This window comes from Eptesicus fuscus, chromosome 24 (assembly GCF_027574615.1).
Source record: "Eptesicus fuscus isolate TK198812 chromosome 24, DD_ASM_mEF_20220401, whole genome shotgun sequence".
Classification (NCBI taxonomy): domain Eukaryota; kingdom Metazoa; phylum Chordata; class Mammalia; order Chiroptera; family Vespertilionidae; genus Eptesicus; species Eptesicus fuscus.
Window position 1 is genome coordinate 484,892 of NC_072496.1, and position 16,363 is coordinate 501,254.

Consider the following 16,363-nt stretch of genomic DNA (forward strand, 5'->3'; position numbering starts at 1 on the left):
CCGCTTTTCTCCTCGCCAGCTCTTCACGTGGTGGAGTGAACGGAGCAGGGCTCCCCGGACGGACGAGGGGGTCATGCAGAGGGCGTCCCGGCTGAAGAGAGAGCTGAGCCTGTTGGCCACTGAGCCGCCTCCCGGCATCACCTGCTGGCAAGACACGGACCAGATGGGTGACCTGCGAGCGCGTAGGTGTCCCGTCGTGGGGAGGTGGCCCCCCCCCCACGCCCCCCCCCCCCACCCTGTTGCGGGGCCGCGCTGAGATGCGAACATTTTCCCTTCTGCTCACGTGGGGGACGGCCTCGATGTCAGAGGGCCCACCATCTTCCTACCTACCTTGTTTTTTTTTTGTTGTTTTTTTTTAAAATATATATTTTATTGATTTTTTTTACAGAGAGGAAGGGAGAGGGATAGAAAGTTAGAAACATAGATGAGAGAGAAACATCAATCAGCTGCCTCCTGCACACCCCCTACTGGGGATGTACCTGCAACCAAGGCACATGCCCTTGACCGGAATCGAACCTGGGACCCTTCAGTCTGTAAGCCAACACTCTATCCACTGAGCCAAACGGGTTAGGACTACCTACCTTGTTTACGTTTATCCAAGGTTTGCTGCCCATTTTCTCCTTTGCCCTTTATTATACCTTTTGCTGCTTTGTAGCCAAGGTCCGGGCATCCGCTCTGAAGCAGTTGTTGAGACCAAAGATCAGCATCTCAAATACCTGGGAGGCCAGACAGTGACAGAACGATTGGAATTCTCAGGCCGCTCAAGGCCAGTCTGCAGGTCATAGGGGATCTGTGCTCAGCCTTTTCCGCTTTTTTATTATCATTATTATTATTATTATTATTATTATTTAACCCTTACCCGAGGATATGTTTGTCGATTTTGAGAGAGAGGAAGGGAAAGAGAGAGAAGCAATGATCGGTTGCCTCCTGTGTGCCCCCGACCAGCAACCTAGGTATGTGCCCTGAGCGGGCATGGAACCCACAACCTTTTGCCGTACAGGACGACGCTCCAACCAGCGGAGCCACCGGGCCGGGGCTTCCGCCTTTTGACCTTCTGGGCCTCCTTAGGGTGACACTTTTGGGGTACATGGCGCATTGTGTGCGGAGAGGTGAAAGCCCAGAGAGCATGCCGGTCCTCGACCCGGCTCCTCGCCACGGCCACAGGCTTCACCGGTCCACGTGGGGTGCTGATTCAGATCATCCAACCGCCTCTGAACGGTTTTTTTCCATTTCCTTTTAAGAAATAATAGGAGGGGCCAACACGCCTTATGAGAAAGGCGTGTTCACGCTGGAAGTGAGCATTCCTGAGAGGTTAGTGCGGGTCAGATCCTAAACCTATGGGATGAAGCCCAGCGACTGGGGCGGCGGGCAGGGCGGGGCATGGGTAGAGGGCCTGGATCTTAATCCTCGTCTAACCGTGACTGTGTGTGAAGGATTTAGAGGGTGAAGCGGGCTGGTCCGGGTGGTGGGTATACGCGTGTCTAGATGCTGTCATTTCTCCTTTCTGTCGTTTGTAAATTTCCATCATAAACATGTAGTGGGGGGGCGGGGACAGGTTTGCCTCTCGAAGGCTGTCTTCCCCAGGAAGCTGTTTGCGATGTGCTGAGAGGCAGCGTCTTAATAAACTGTCTCCGTTGTCCGCCGCTTTCCAAGGTACCCATTTGAGCCTCCCCAGATCCGGTTTCTGACTCCCATCTATCACCCCAACATCGACTCGGCCGGGAGGATCTGCCTGGATATCCTCAAGTTGCCGCCCAAGGTGAGTGGAGCGGGAGGGCGGGCGCCTCCGTCTCCCGCGGCTCCGGGTCACGAAGCCGCCGCCTCTGTGTGCGCAGGGCGCCTGGCGGCCGTCGCTCAGCATCGCCACGGTGCTGGCTTCCATCCAGCTGCTCATGGCAGAGCCCAACCCGGACGACCCGCTCATGGCCGACATCGTAAGTGTCCTCGTCGTCGTCTCCCCGTCTCCTCTCGGGACCCCGGGCCCCGTCAGCGAGGTGGCTGAGCCCTGACGGAACCCACCTCGGCGGGTCCTGTCTCCCTCCACTCACTCCTTCCTCTGGTTCGGTCTCAGTCCTCGGAGTTCAAGTACAACAAGCCCGTCTTCCTCAGCAACGCCAGGCAGTGGACAGAGCAGCACGCGAGACAGAAACAGGTGTGTTTGGGCGGCCCTGGTGCTCTGCCGCGGTCAGTCCCTCACGGGGGTCTGCGTTCGGCGCGTGCGGCTGTGCCTTCACCACGCTTGTACTGGACCGCGCTCTAGAACAGTGGGCGGCTTCTCCTCTCGCAGCCTTCTGACCGATGACTCAGCAAGAGGTTTCTCTCAGCAGCTGTCACCCACTGACGTCCCTAGAGGGCAGGCAGCCGCGGGGGGACTCATCCTGGGCGGCAGCACAGATGGACGAGAGGGGGCTCAGATTCTTTTCCCTAAGATTTCGTTTTAACCCCAAGGAGGGACTGTTGCAGGAAGCGGCAAGGGGAGAGGGTGCAGGAGGGAGGGGAAGTGGACTTTCCTGTGGGACCATTCTCGGGAGCAGGAAAACTTCCCCAGGTTCTAAGTAGCGGTGTTACCCGTGGGAAGAAGTAAAGATTTAGCCCGGCCGGCGTGGCTCCGTGGATAGAGCGTCACCCTGCGGACTGAAGGGTCCCAGGTTCGATTCTGCTCAAGGGCATGTGCCTGGGTTGCAGGCTTGATCCCCAGTGTGAGGCCTGTGGGAGGCAGCCAATCAATGATTCTCATCATTGATGTTTCTCTCTCTCTCTCTCTCTCTCTCTCTCTCTTCTCTCTCCCCCTTCTCCTTCCTCTCTGAAATAAATAAAAATATATTTAAAAAAAAAAAAAAAAAAAGCCCTAGCTAGCTTGGCTCAGTGGATAGAGCTTCGGCCTGGGGACTGAAGGGTCTCGGGTTCGATTCCGGTCAAGGGTATATGCCTGAGTTGTGGGCTCGATCCCCAGTAGAGGGCGTGCAGGAGGCAGCCAATCAGTGATTCTCTCTCATCATTGATGTTTCTATCTCTCTCTCCCTCTCCCTTCCTCTCTGAAATCAATAAAAAAATAAATTAAAAAAATAAAGGGCCGGTTTGGCTCAGTGGATAGAGCGTCGGCCCGTGGACTGAAGGGTCCCAGGTTTGGTCCCCATCAAGGGCATGGACCTCGGTCGCAGGCTTGATCCCAGCCCTGGTCAGGGGCCCGTGCAGGAGACAACCCATTGATGTGTCTCTCTCTCACATCCATGTTTTTCCCTCTCTGTGTCTCTCCCCTTCCCTTCCACTCTCTCTAAAAACCCAACGGAAAAAATACCCTCGGGTGAGGATTTAAAAAAAAAAAAAGGAAGAATGAAAACATACAGAGGTTGCGGAAGATGCCGGTGGAGGGAATAGCATGTGCAGGAGGCAGCCAAGAGGCACTCGGGGTGACGTCATAGGGCTCTGGGGTGAACCTTGCGTTTCCCTCCGCAGGGGGACGAGGAGGTGCCGGGGAAGCCGCCTGCGGCCGGCGATGCAGGAGCACACGGCACGGCACAGAAAAGGAAGGCGGGGCCGCCGGGAGGCCCGGGAAAGAGGTTCTGCGATGGCGTCTAGGGCCCGGGCCCGGTCCAGCTTGCCCGCCTGTCCCCCATGTTCTCTGCACGGGACGGCACGATCGTTTCTGCATCTCGTCAAACAGACGTCGTTTATATTTATTTATATTTCCTGCCCTACACAGATCCTCTAAGTGGCGTTTGTTTTATTCCACGAGTGCCTATGCATTTGGAAACCTTTTAAACCTGAAAAATAAATAATCGTTTCACGTCGAGCGTGTTTATCCGGGACGCGTGTCTGGGAGCAAGCTGGCCCGAGGATGGCCCGATAGCCGGGGGTGTTGTCCTGTGTTTTGCCAACTCGCCCACACCCCAGGGACCCAGGATGGTTGGCATAGATCAGGGGTCCTCAAACTTTTTAAACAGGGGGCCAGTTCACTGTCCCTCAGACGGTTGGAGGGCCAGACTCTAGTTTAAAAAAAAACTAGGGACAAATTCCTATGCACACTGCACATATCTTATTTTGAAGTAAAAAAAACAAAACGGCAAAAACACCCGCATGTGGCCCGCGGGCCGTAGTTTGAGGACGCCTGGCATAGATGTACAGGAGCAGCGACAGACAGTTCCACGGCCTCCAGGGGTTCTGGGGCTCAGAAGTCTTAACGTGGGCGTAAGGTAACAATGCGCTTTGGTTCATTTTAGCAGCTTTCAATTTTTGTGAACTACACAGCCGGTCAGAATTGCCGTGGTGAAACCATTCGTTCCACGAATATTGATTGAACACCTGCTCTGTGCCAAGTTGTATGCTAGTGGTTTAGAAGGCAATGGCGAGGCCCTGGCCGGTTTGGCTCAGTGGATAGAGCATTGGCCTGTGGACCCAAGGGTCCCGGGTCGATTCCGGTCAAGGGCACATACCCCAATTGTGGGCTCGATCCCCAACAGGGGGCGTGCAGGAGGCAGCCGATCGCTGATTGGGTCATTGATGTTTCTCTCTCCCTCGCCCATCCTCTCTGAAATCAATAAAAATATGTTAAAAATAAAATAAAACATGACCCTGTGCTATATAATAATGAATAGATGATGTGCTACGTTTTAACCAACCCCCTAAAGACACATCACAAACAACTTTCTGAGAATGCTCCAGATATTTTAAAGGAAAAAAGAATACAGTGGTGAAATCAGACGTGGATTGATTAAACAGTCGTACACATATTGGGATTTTTACCATCCCTTTCTGTCCCTCGCTCCATTGCCAGGCGAGTCCTGCTCAGAACAGCTGGGTGCCAAAGCCGCACCCCCTCCCAGGATGGGGGAGCCCACGTGGGCTGGTCCCCATCGCTCCGTCGGGGGACAGACGGAACAGACAGGACAGGGACGGCCTCTCACTGTGCGCCGGGTCCCCGGGACGGGCGAGCTGAGCGACGGCACCCGTGACGGATCCTGTAAACACTGCACATTCCAAGCTCCCTCCCCTGCGCCCCCTCCCCTCCTCCCGGCCGCTCCCCAAAAGCATCTAAACCAGATCCCACGTTACCACCCACCGCGTGGGCAGCCAGAGCTGAGGCGGGCGGGCGGGCGGGCTATTTATTCTCCGGCCACCGCGGGAATTCAACGCGGACAAATAAAGCTCCTTTTCCAGCCGGAGTGTGTTTTTGCATCCGTGTGCCCCCCTCCCCTGCCCAGGTTGCCTTGTTTAGGTCCGGGCAGCCTGGGGGAGGCCATGGCGGGAGGAGAGGGGGCTGTGGCTTCAGAACCTGCCCCCCCAGGCGGGCTGGCTGCAGCTCAGGGCTGCCGTGAGCCGGGGGAGGCTGGGGTGATGGGCACCGAGCCGCTATGCCCAGAACCAACACCCTCCCCTAGGCCCTCACTTCTCAGGAAGTCGCCCCCAGCTCCTGCCATGCCCCCCAGAGCTCCCCCGCCTCTCTCCAACTCTCAGTGTCCATCGGGGGTGACAGGGGACCCTTCCTCCCATACCCGCATCCTCAACCAGGACCTCACAACTCCACCTCGAAGAAGTCCTGCGGCCCAGCCGGTGGTTGAGCCTCGACCTATGAACCAGGAGGTCACGGTGTGATTCCCCGTCAGGGCACATGCCCGGGTTGCGGGCTCCATCCCAGTAGGGGGCGTGCAGGAGGCAGCCGGTCCAGGATTCTCTCTCATCATGGATGTTTCTCTCTCCCTCCCTCTTCCTTCCTCTGACATCAATAAAAATACACATACATAAAAAGAGAAAGGACAGGTGCAGGGGCGTGGCACGGCCTGGTGTGTGAGGGTGTCACAGGGGCTTGGTTCAGACAGAAGCTGATCTTCAAGGAGGTATTTAGGTATGTTAATGTAATTATTTCCCCCCCGAAAGAAATGAATTGAGCACGGACACAGAGTTCGGTCCCACTGAGTCCCGTGGACCAGGACAGGACCTGGCCCGAGAGTGGTCGACCTCAACTGACCGCGGGTCTGTGGTTGGCCTAGGGCCGTGGTCGGCAAACTCATTCGTCCACAGAGCCAAATATCAACAGCCCGACGATTGACATTTCTTTGGAGAGCCACATTTTTTAAACTTAAACTTCTTCTAACGCCACTTCTTCAAAACAGACTCGCCCAGGCCGTGGTGTGTTGTGGAAGAGCCACACTCAAGGGGCCAAAGAGCCGCCTGTGGCTCGCGAGCCGCAGTTTGCCGACCACGGGCCTAGGGGGTGGAGAAGGAAGCCGGTCGGCCGGGGTGGCACGCAGTCTCCCAGGACATCACCTGGGAGACATCCAGAGGAACCCAGGCTGGGACGGGGAGGACCAGGGCGGCAAGGAGGGGCTGGAGGAACCCGAGACGCCGGGGCGGGCGGGGGCGAGGGGGGGGGGGGGGGGGGTGCCCAGCTCGCGTGCCGTCCGCTCAGCAGCCGTTGTGAATAAACCCAGACAGAGCCAACAGGAGCAAAGGACGGAGAAAAGGCCGACTTACTTAGAACGGTGGCTCTCTGCATGGCAGGGTCACTCACCCCAACTGCACCCCAGGACCCGGGTCGCCAGCGGGGAGCCGTGGGGTTCCAGGCCTCCCAGGCCTCAGCTCCGACTCTCTCATCTCCGGCTCAGGCCTGGGTGCTCCTCCTCCGGGGAGCCCCGCCCTCCGGCCTCCGGAGCACCTGACGGGAATGCACCTCAAGGGGCTGCAGGTGGGGGGACCGGCCTGGGCTTTTAGGTCACGGCTGCCACCTGGGCACACCCAGGTGCCCGGAGACGGACGCGCAGGGACACCCACGGACTTCACTCGCTTTATTGTACAGAAGAGCCCGAATATTTACATCGCGACCATTCTCACACTTCACACAGCGGCTGGGGAGGGGGGCTGGGACCAGGAGTGAGTGACGGGGGTGCTGGGGGGAGACGCGGCCGCCCCAGAGCAGAGGTAGTTAGAGGTGAGCCAGGAGGGATGGAGGGGACCTCGGGCATGTGTCACTCAGGCGCCTCAGCCCCGCCTCCGATCCTTACAAGGTGTACCAGTGAATAATGCGGATTTTTTTCTCAATAGATGGAGTCACACGTATGTTGATATACATGCGACGTGATATGTGTGCTGTTTTGTTGTATTGCTCCTTCAGATGACCCCTTGTTCCGATCGACGGCACACGCACTTTCTGAGCAGCCCTTCAAAACGTACGGAGGAGTGGACAATGGGGTCTCTGAATGGTCTGCCTCAAAACAAGAAAAGTTCTGTTGGGACGGTACCCACAATTACCTGAAAGATGGGGGAAATGTGTAGCTAGCGATGGACATTACTTTGAACAAAGCACTTGTGATGTTTCTCTTGAAATTATCGTGTTTTCGTTGATGACAAAATCCGCATTATTAACCGGTAGAGGGTCAATCTGCATTATTAACCGGTACATCTCGTGACCTTTCGTTCTTCCTGGGAAGGAGGTCCCGGAGCTCCAAGCTCCATTCATCCACAGTCTTCAAATCAGCACCAAATTCAGGCGCCGTGGGTCAGAGCCCTCACGGACGGTGGCATCCTGTGGAGTCGCCATCCCGTGGAGTCCCTGGGTGGGGGTTGGGGCGGGCAGAGACGAGGCCCTGGGAGACACGGGTGCTGAATCCTCTGAGACGCCGTCAGGTATTCCACGAAAGCCAACCAGGCCAACGAAACCCGTGGTCAAACCACGTGGGAACCGGTGAGACGCGGGCGGCAGAGCCCGCCCTGACCGACACGGACGGTGACCCTCTGAGGAAGGACGCCACGCGGCACGTCTTCCCACCCGCGTCGGCACGGCACACGTCCAGGTCCGAGAGACACAGAACACGGGTTGGGTCCACACGTGAGCCACAAGGGGGGATGCCCAGCTGCCTCCGCGTTCCCTTGTAGACCTTCCTCCATCAGGGCCCAGACCCGGGGCCCGCTCAGCACCCCAACTTCCAGATCGCTGCTCCACAGCCTCCGATGTGACCGGGAAGCGGCCCGAAGGAAACCAGCCACGCAGCACACGCTGGTGACGGCCGCAGGAGACCGGGGAGCCAGGGCCTGGGCCACCCTCCCGCGGACCACGCGGCTGCGTGCGGGCTGAATTTATTTTACAAACCGCCATCGCTCACGGAGGGGAGGGGAGGAGGAGGCAGAGACCAGGAGGGCGGGGCCATTTATACGTGGGAGGCAAAGGCTGAGCCTGAGGGCTGGATGCCCCTGCCCGCCGCCACGCCCCCGCCGCCCGACGTGGCCCCCTCTGCCCTCAGCGGCCGCTCTCCGTCCACGGGGGTTTGCTGGTTCCCAAAGTGGGTTCCCTCTGGCTCCACCAAGTGGCTGCCCTCTGGCCTGGGGCTCTCTGGCTGTGGGCAGGAGACGAGGGTGCCCGTGAGGAAGCCATAGGTCTCCGGCCCCGGGGGCCGCCCAGCCTCGGAAGCTTCCGGAACGAGATCCACGTCGGAGAAGGCCACCAGGGCCTGCGTGGAGTCGCAGGAGCTCTTCTCCAGGTGGCCGGCCGCGGCGGAGGCCAGGGCGCCCGGGGCAGCGCCCGCGCAGGGCCAGAGACGCCCCAGGTCCTCGCGGGAGTGCGGGGTGAGGAGCAGGTAGAGCAGGGGGTTGAGGCAGGCGGGCAGCGGCAGCACCAGCAGCAGCACGGACTTGACGGCCTCGGGGGTGACGGGGACCAGGCCGAGCCCGGAGGCCACGCTGAGGAAGGCCACGGGGCAGTGCAGCAGCCCGTCGGCGAGGATGAGCCGGGCCACGTGCCGCCCGAGGGCGCAGTCCCACGCGGCCTCCGGCTCGCCCCGCGGCAGGGCGCAGTACAGCCGGATGTAGGCGCCCGTCACCACCAGGAAGCAGAGGGAGTTCAGCATCACCAGGGCCACGGCGAAGCCCAGGGCGGCCGGCCGGCCCTCAGGGGGCGCGTAGGGCAGGCAGAGCGGGGAGGCCCCGTACTCGCCCACCGAGGCCAGGGGCAGGGCCGCGGTCAGCCCCGCCAGCGCCAGGCAGCCCAGCGCCCCTGCCCGCACGCCGCCCGGGGCGGGCGCCTTCCCGTGGGCCCGGACGCGGGCCGCCGAGACGCCGCTCTGCACGGCGGCCAGGGTCAACAGCAGCACCGCGGCCTCGGACCCCAGCACGGCCAGGAAGCCCGTGGCCCGGCAGCCCGGCCCCGACTCCCAGCGGGCCCCGTACGCGGCGAACCGGCCGAAGGTCAGGGCGTCCACGGAGGCCAGGAGGCCCCAGGAGATGCCAGTCAGGGCGTTGGCGCCTGCCAGGGCCCCCACCACGAACTTGACCGGGGGCAGGGGGCCCGGCCCGCCCGCGAACACGCTGAGCATCACCAGTCCGTTGCAGGGCAGGGACAGCAGGACGATGGCCCACACGGCCAGGCGGACGCCCCAGCTCTCAAAGAGGTGCTCGCAGGGCTTGAAGGGGCCTGTGGAGAGAGGGCGGGCATCAGCTCTGGGCCAGGGTCCTGGGGACGGGGCCAGGCAGGCCGACCTGGCCTCGGGAAGCCCTATGGGAGCTGGTGGACACACACAGAATAGAAGCTCATAATAAGCCCGGCCGGTGTGGCTCCGTGGTTGGGTGTTGACCTATGAACCAGGAGGTCACGGTTCAATTCCCATCAGGGCACATGCCCGGGTTGGGGGCTCCATCCCCAGTGCGGGGCGTGCAGGAGGCAGCTGATCCATGGTTCTCTCTCATTCATGTTTCTCTCTCTCTCTCTCCCTATTTCTTCCTCTCAGAAATAAAATTTTTAAAAATTATTTTAAAAAAGAATCGTGCTCTTTCGCCTGCGGATGATTGCTTTTCGGAGGTGACATTTCTGTCCAGGTCCCTAAAACACAGTGCCTGCTTCCTCCTCTGTGTTGGCGCGCCTGCCCAGGCGGCCACCAGAGGGCGCACTGCAGTCACGGAGCGCTGAGGGCAGCTGTGGGCAGCTGTGGGCAGGAGCGATTTCATCCCTGGGGGAGGCGGGGAGGGAAGGGGCCCCGAGCCGCAGAGGGAGGGGCATGTGGAACCTCTAACTGGCTGGTTTGTAAAGGTTTCTCTGACTCCCCCATATCCCTCCCCCCGCCCCCAGCTTCTTCCCCAGGAATCACCCCAAGAGGCTGACCTCCCCAGGAGGCGGCCACAGACACACCCTGCTGACCCTGTGTCCTCCCCTCTCCCCGCACCTGGGGCCGCCCTCACCTGGAACCGGGCTGCACTGCACACGGGGGTGTGGCTTCGTGTCCTCCATCTCGTCCAGGTCCAGGTCATCTGGGGGGACACCAGACAGTGGCTCGGGGCTGCCCCTGGGTGGGATGGCCGCCCCGGGGTGCGAGCCCTGGGTGGGACCCGTGTGTGGACTATCCGCGTGGTTGGCTCTTGATAGGGACCTGCTCTTCCTGTAACTCAGCTGTGTGCTCCCCAGACGGCCGGGGCCCCCCGGGTGCTGCCTGGAGGCAGGGGAGGGGTCAGCCTGAGGGTGAGATCTGGTCACCAGGGGGCCAGCCCGGCACGGCCACTCCCTGTCCCTGTCCACTGGGCATGAAGAAGGACATCTTCCTAAGACAGAGACGTGAGGCCGGCCGGCGTGGCTCCGTGGTCGAGCGTCGACCTACGGACCAGGAGGTCAGGGTTCGATTCCCGGTCAGGGCACATGCCTGGGCTGCGCGCTCAATCCCCACCGTGTGGGGGCGTGCAGGAGGCAGCCGATCCATGATTCTCTCTCGTCATGGATGTTTCTGTCTCCCTCTCCCTGCCTCTCTGAAATCAATAAAAACAGATTAAAAAAAGAAAAAAAAAAAGACAGAGACATGAGCTCGATCATGTTCAGAGAAGCGACCCAGCACAGCGAGTGGACAGGGAGAGACACGTCGATGGGTTGCTTCCCACATGCTCCCCAGACCAGGTCCCGGAGCCGGCAACCGAGGTACATGCCCTTGATGGGAATCGAACCCAGGACCCTTCCGCCCGCAGGCCGACGCTCTACCCACTGAGCCAAACTGGCCAGGGCAGGACTAGCTCATCTTCAACCATCCTTCCACCTCGAAATCTGTCAGTTAGAGACAATAGGACCAGAAAGGTAAACAGAAATCCTGTAACAGGTTTGAAACAAACGGACTTTTTTTTTTTTTCTTATTTGCTGTTACCAAGTTTCTGAACCAGGGGCGGGCCAACTCCAGCCCGTGTTGTGGGGACGAGCGGACATCTCGGGGTCCACAGATTCTAGAGGCATTTTGAAATGAGGATCTAAAACCTTTTAGAACGCTCGCAGCCGGGACTCCGGCACAGCGTACAGGGGAGGGCCAGCGCCTACAGGGGACGGACAGGTGGCTCCGTCTGTCCCCACCTGTCCCTGCGTGTGCTTCCTGTGAGATCTCTCCGCCCCACGTGGAGGGCAAACACCTCCTCGGGAGAGTCTCCAGATTCCCTGGGCGGAGGCTGCCGCGTGCCCGAGCCCTGGCATTTCCTTCTCTCTCCACCTCTCCGCCCGCCCGCCCGCCCGCCACGCTCTCCGGGATGGAGCTGGGCCACACGTTGAAATGAAAAATGCGTCGCCCTAACCGGTGTGGCTCAGTGGATAGAGCATCAGCCTGCGGACTGAAGGGTCCCGGGTTCGATTCCGGTCAAGGGCGCGTACCTTGGTTGCAGGCACATCCCCAGTAGGGGGCGCACAGGAGGCAGCTGATGGATGTTTCTCTCTCATCGACGTTTCTAACTCTCTCTCCCTCTCCCTTCCTCTCTGTAAAAAATCAATAAAATATATTTAAAAAAAGAAAGAAAGAAAAATGCGTGAATGAAATACAAGGGCCGAAGCCCACGGGGTCTGAGGCCGGGAACATCCCTGCCAAGGTGTTGAGCAACCGCTCTGCAAACTCGGAGGAAATTGAGGAGGACACGGAGGCTGGCTGAAGCCCCGGCCGCCCTGGCGTCGGCTCCCACAGGAAGCGGGCCTGGCCCCAGCTCCCGGTACCTGCAGGCAGCCCACATCCGACGCCCGGCGGTTCTCCCAGACTGAGGCCTGGCGGAACGTTCACCTTGAGGAGGAAGGAAAGTTTCCATTCCTCCTTCCAGCCCCCGAGGGAGTGTCCCGAGGCAGCCGCCCGTCCGGGACGTCCGGGGAAGCCGGGTGCCTGCCGGGCCAGCAGCTGCTGGGCTTCCCCTCCCAGGGAATGGCGCTCACCCTCCTGGGGAGGGGCTCTGGCACACGGTGCGGGGGGAGGGGGATGGGCTCCCGGAGACCCCAGTGGCCTGCCCAACTCTGGCCTCCACACCCCGGACACCCCCGCTGCCCCCGCCACGCACTCACAGTGGCTCTCGGCTTGTCCGGCAAGAAGGCCCAGCGGCCCCTTCGGCGTCTCCTCGTCCTCGAGGTGAAAGACGTCCCCGTCCCACTGCCCGGAGGCCTTGAAGAAGCCGGCACAGACGCCGCCGCCGCCGTAGGCACAGCACTGATAGGCATACGGCACCTCCAGGATCCTGGGGGCGGGGGAGGGACGCGGCTGCCTCAGGAATGGGGTCCCCACCCAGGCACCAGCACCCAGAGTCTGCCCTTCGACCCCAAAGCCCCCCCGCCCTGGTTCCGGTGCGGGCGGCCTCCCTCCCGGCTTCCTGTGAGGGTCTGCGGCCTGGCTCCCGCCTCTGAAGGGCTCGGAGCACATTCCAGTCTGCTCCTCATTCACCTTGAGAATGACCTTCGGCCCCCAGCAGGCTCAGAGAGGGGAGCAGGGCACCCAAGGTCACACAGCACTCAGGCACCCTGGTCCCCTCCCAGCCAGCAGCCCCCACACCCACTCAGTCTCGGCCACAGCGCTCTTCCTGTGGCCTCCTCCGGCCCTCGGGGCGGGGGGCGGGGCGGGGGGAGCCAGGTCTCACCTCAGCTTTGGGAAGCTGTCCTTGGAGAAGGCCTGAGACAGAGCCGGGTTCCCCTTGAGCTTGAGATGCTTCAGGCCCCCGAGCCCGGCCAGGGGCAGCGTGGTCAGCTGGTTGTCCGTCAGGTCCCTAGGACAGTGGACGGGCGGGTGGGTGGGGGGCAGGGTCGGGGGCTGCACAGGGGCAGGGTCAAGATCGGGGCCCTGGCGGGGCCGGGCAGGGGCGGGGCGGGACCGAGGCTGCCGAAATGCTGCCGAGCATCCACAGAGGCCCTCCCAGAGCCTGGGACCCACGCCCTGTGTGTATGAGGCCCCGAGGTCTGTCAAACGGACTGTCCGTCACAGTGATTGACGAGGCCGGAGCCCGGGCCCCGGGGATGTGTGGTCACCACCCATGCAGGCCCCCGCTCTGCATGGGGCGGGTGGGGGGGGGGGCCCTGCGGTCCCCTCTGGTCTGCAGCACCCCGGAGGGGGCCACAGGGGCACTCACAGCTTGACCAGGGAGCGCAGGGTGGCGAAGGCCTCGGGGTGGATGGAGCGGATGGCGTTCCAGCTCAGGTCCCTACAGGCAGAGAGGGTGTGACAGAGGGTCCCGACAGGCCCACGGGGAGGACTCCCGGTTCCCCCGCACTTGCCCCCCGTCTGAGCTGCCCCCTGGAGGGAAGGGAACGTCAGCCTGGCCCCCCACCTGCCTGTGGCCTCAGAAAAGGGCTGCCTGGCTTCAGAGTAGCCCCTTCAGGTACCCCCTGGACATGTGGCAGGGAGCTCAGCTTGGCCTCCCCCCCCCCCCAGGCCCTCTGCACCCCCCTCCGCCCGCCCCCTGAGCTGCGGGTACTCACAGGGCCCGCAGGGAGCTCAGCTGGTGGAAGGTGTCGGCTCTGACCTCCCAGATGCGGTTGTGCTGGAGGCCTCTAGGGCAGCAAGACCGGCTGAGTGACCAGTGGGCTCAGATCCTGGTTCCACTCCACACACACCCCACTCCCACCTTCCCGTGCACTGGGCAGAAGAGAGGAGAGCCCGAGGCCCCCCGCTTCTCCCAGCTCGGAAAGAGAGGGCCCCGGGCCCTCGGACGTCAGAAGCACGGAAGGGATCCGGTGGCCTCGGGGAAGTGGGTCAGCAGACAAAGCCACAACGGGGTCCCTGTGGCCCGAAAGGGAGTCAGTCTGCAGGGTTCCCACCGGGCGTGGCTCCCCGCCCAGCTGACCTCGCCCCGTGGGTCCTCCAGACCCCGGGCCAGCACCAGAGCTCCGCCCAGCCCTGGGGCGCGGGGCTGTGACCGGCCCCCCGCCCGGCAGTGGCTCAGGCGACTGGCTGTCTGCAGGGAGGCACCAGGGGACCCGGGGACTCGGGGCCTTGGCCCTGAAGACAACTCCTCCTTGGGCACCTGGACAAATGGGTCAGACCCTGACACCCCTACCTGGGCCCCCAAGGCATCGATCGCCCTTCGGAGCAGCGGGGACAGACACAGGAGGCTCAGGAGGCCCCGCCGGCCCGGGAGCAGGGCTGGGCCAAGAGAACCTGTGCCCGTCAGCGGGGAGCCCAGGTCTCCTCCCGTGGGCGTGCGTGTGTGAGTGTGCACGGGCACACGTATGCACACGTGAGTGCTTGGAAAACGACCGACCGTGCTCTGAAAGGTGGGCTCTCCCGGTCCCGACACTTCCCTCGTCCGGCCCGACGCGGCCCTGACCCCGTCACCACCACCTGCCCGTGTTGCCCTTGACCCTCAGGGACTCCTTCAGGCACCGGCTCCTGGGCCCGCCCGCTGCTGTCAGGCCTCCGCCCAGCTCCCAGCCCTCACCCCCGGGTTCCACGCCCGCCAAGGAGGCTCAGCGGGCAGAGCCCTCCCCACAGGCCGGCCAGGATCGGCTCCCGTGCCTTCGTCCCGCCCCCCGACCCCACTCACATCTCCTCCAGCTTCTGACACCTCTGCAGGCTGGGCAGCTCCTCGATCCGGTTATGAGACAGTTCCCTGGGGAGAGAGAGGCCAGGGCAGGGTCACGTCGGGCCAGGGGAGCCGCTCTGGCCAGGGCCCCACTTCCCTGTCCGGCAGCCGAGGCCGCGTGGACCCAACAGGACGTGGCTGCCGATACATGTCACACCAGAGCCCCGTCCTCAGTCGACGCGTCTGCATCCCTCGCGGAGCCCCACTTTTCCCAGCAGAGAGAGAGGGCAGAGAGGGGGGGCAAGGGATTACCGGGCCAGCTGGTCAGTGCCAGCCCCGTGAACAGCACCTGCTGCCACCGTATGTGTGCATGACAGGGCCGGTGTCCCTATGGACTATCTGACCCCTTTACCTTACACAGGAGGAAACTGAGGCACCGATGGGGGAGGGGGGAAGGAACACTCCCCTTGACTGCTTCCTAGGCCACTTAAGTACCTCCATGGTTCCGGAAGGGTTGTCTTGTGTGAATTAGAGTAATAAAGCCCTGTTTTGAGCACCTACTATGTGCTAGATTGAGCACTGACTATGTGCTGTATTGAACACCTATATGTGCTATATGGAGCACCTACTATATGCTATATGGAGCACCTACTATGTGCTAGATTGAGCACCTACTATGTGGCCTGTATTGAGCACCTACTATGTGCTAGATCGAGCACCTACTATGTGGCCTGTATTGAGCACCTACTATGTGCTAGATTGAGCACCTACTATGTGGCCTGTATTGAGCACCTACTATGTGCTAGATTGAGCACCTACTATGTGCTAGATTGAGCACCTACTATGTGGCCCATATTGAACACCTACTATGTGCTAGATTGAGCAACTACCATGTGGCCCATATTGAGCACCTACTATGTGGCCTGTATTGAGCACCTACTATGTGCTAGATCGAGCACCTACTATGTGGCCTGTATTGAGCACCTACTATGTGGCCTGTATTGAGCACCTACTATCTGCTAGATTGAGCACCTACTATGTGGCCTGCATTGAGCACCTACTATGTGCTAGATTGAGCACCTACCATGTGGCCCGTATTGAGCACCTACTATGCGCCAGGTGCTTTACTCATGTTTTCCCAACCCCCACACTGTATCCACATTCTGCGGATGAGGAAAGCGAAGCTCTGAGGTGTGGCTGGTGGCAGAGCTGGGGTCACAGCCAGGCCTGGCTCCAAGACTTGAACAGGAGAGGGTAGCCCAGTCCCTCTCAGGCCCGTCCCTCAGCAGCAGCAGGGAGAGAGGTGACCGAGTGGGACAAAGCAGGATGGGGCCTCTGCAGCCCATGGGACCCAGAGCACCAGGCGGGGCCGTGGGGAGCGCGTGGGCCACTCACAGGACTCGGAGCCTGGGCAGCTGCTGGCACATCCCAGGCGGGAGCCGCCGGATGCCCGCGCGGGTCAGGGTCCTGCAGGGGAGCAGAGACGGAGCAGGTGGAAAAGCAGACGGGGGCGCCCTGGGAACCGAGCCCCGGTCACCCCCGGCCCGTGCCTTGGGGGAGGTGGGGGAGGGAGGGTGGGGAAGGAGGGGGGCAGGGGCTGCTGGGGGTGGTCAGTCGGGGGCGGGAGCGGGAGGGGGCACAGGCCAGAGAACCA

At 61.4% G+C, this 16,363-nt stretch overlaps 2 protein-coding genes across 2 annotated transcripts in view; one reads left to right on the forward strand and one right to left on the reverse strand.

The window, feature by feature from the left end:
• Nucleotides 1-3,683, forward strand: UBE2T (ubiquitin conjugating enzyme E2 T). The gene is made up of 6 exons (XM_008159991.3): nt 1-182; nt 1,242-1,311; nt 1,654-1,759; nt 1,836-1,934; nt 2,072-2,152; nt 3,457-3,683. Exons 1-6 carry the CDS (start codon nt 74-76, stop codon nt 3,577-3,579), a joined length of 588 nt encoding a protein of 195 aa, XP_008158213.2. The 5' UTR covers nt 1-73; the 3' UTR covers nt 3,580-3,683.
• Nucleotides 3,684-7,994: 4,311 nt separating this feature from the next.
• LGR6 (leucine rich repeat containing G protein-coupled receptor 6) overlaps nt 7,995-16,363 on the reverse strand; it is a 43,550-nt gene continuing 35,181 nt past the window's right edge. Inside the window, exons 11-18 of the mRNA XM_054712995.1 lie at nt 16,105-16,176; nt 14,731-14,796; nt 13,667-13,738; nt 13,318-13,389; nt 12,832-12,957; nt 12,266-12,435; nt 10,162-10,230; nt 7,995-9,400 (exon numbers count right to left, since the gene is read on the reverse strand). Of these exons, the coding sequence (XP_054568970.1) occupies nt 8,142-9,400; nt 10,162-10,230; nt 12,266-12,435; nt 12,832-12,957; nt 13,318-13,389; nt 13,667-13,738; nt 14,731-14,796; nt 16,105-16,176 (1,906 nt within the window). The 3' untranslated portion in view covers nt 7,995-8,141. The remainder of the gene's footprint in view (nt 9,401-10,161; nt 10,231-12,265; nt 12,436-12,831; nt 12,958-13,317; nt 13,390-13,666; nt 13,739-14,730; nt 14,797-16,104; nt 16,177-16,363) is intronic.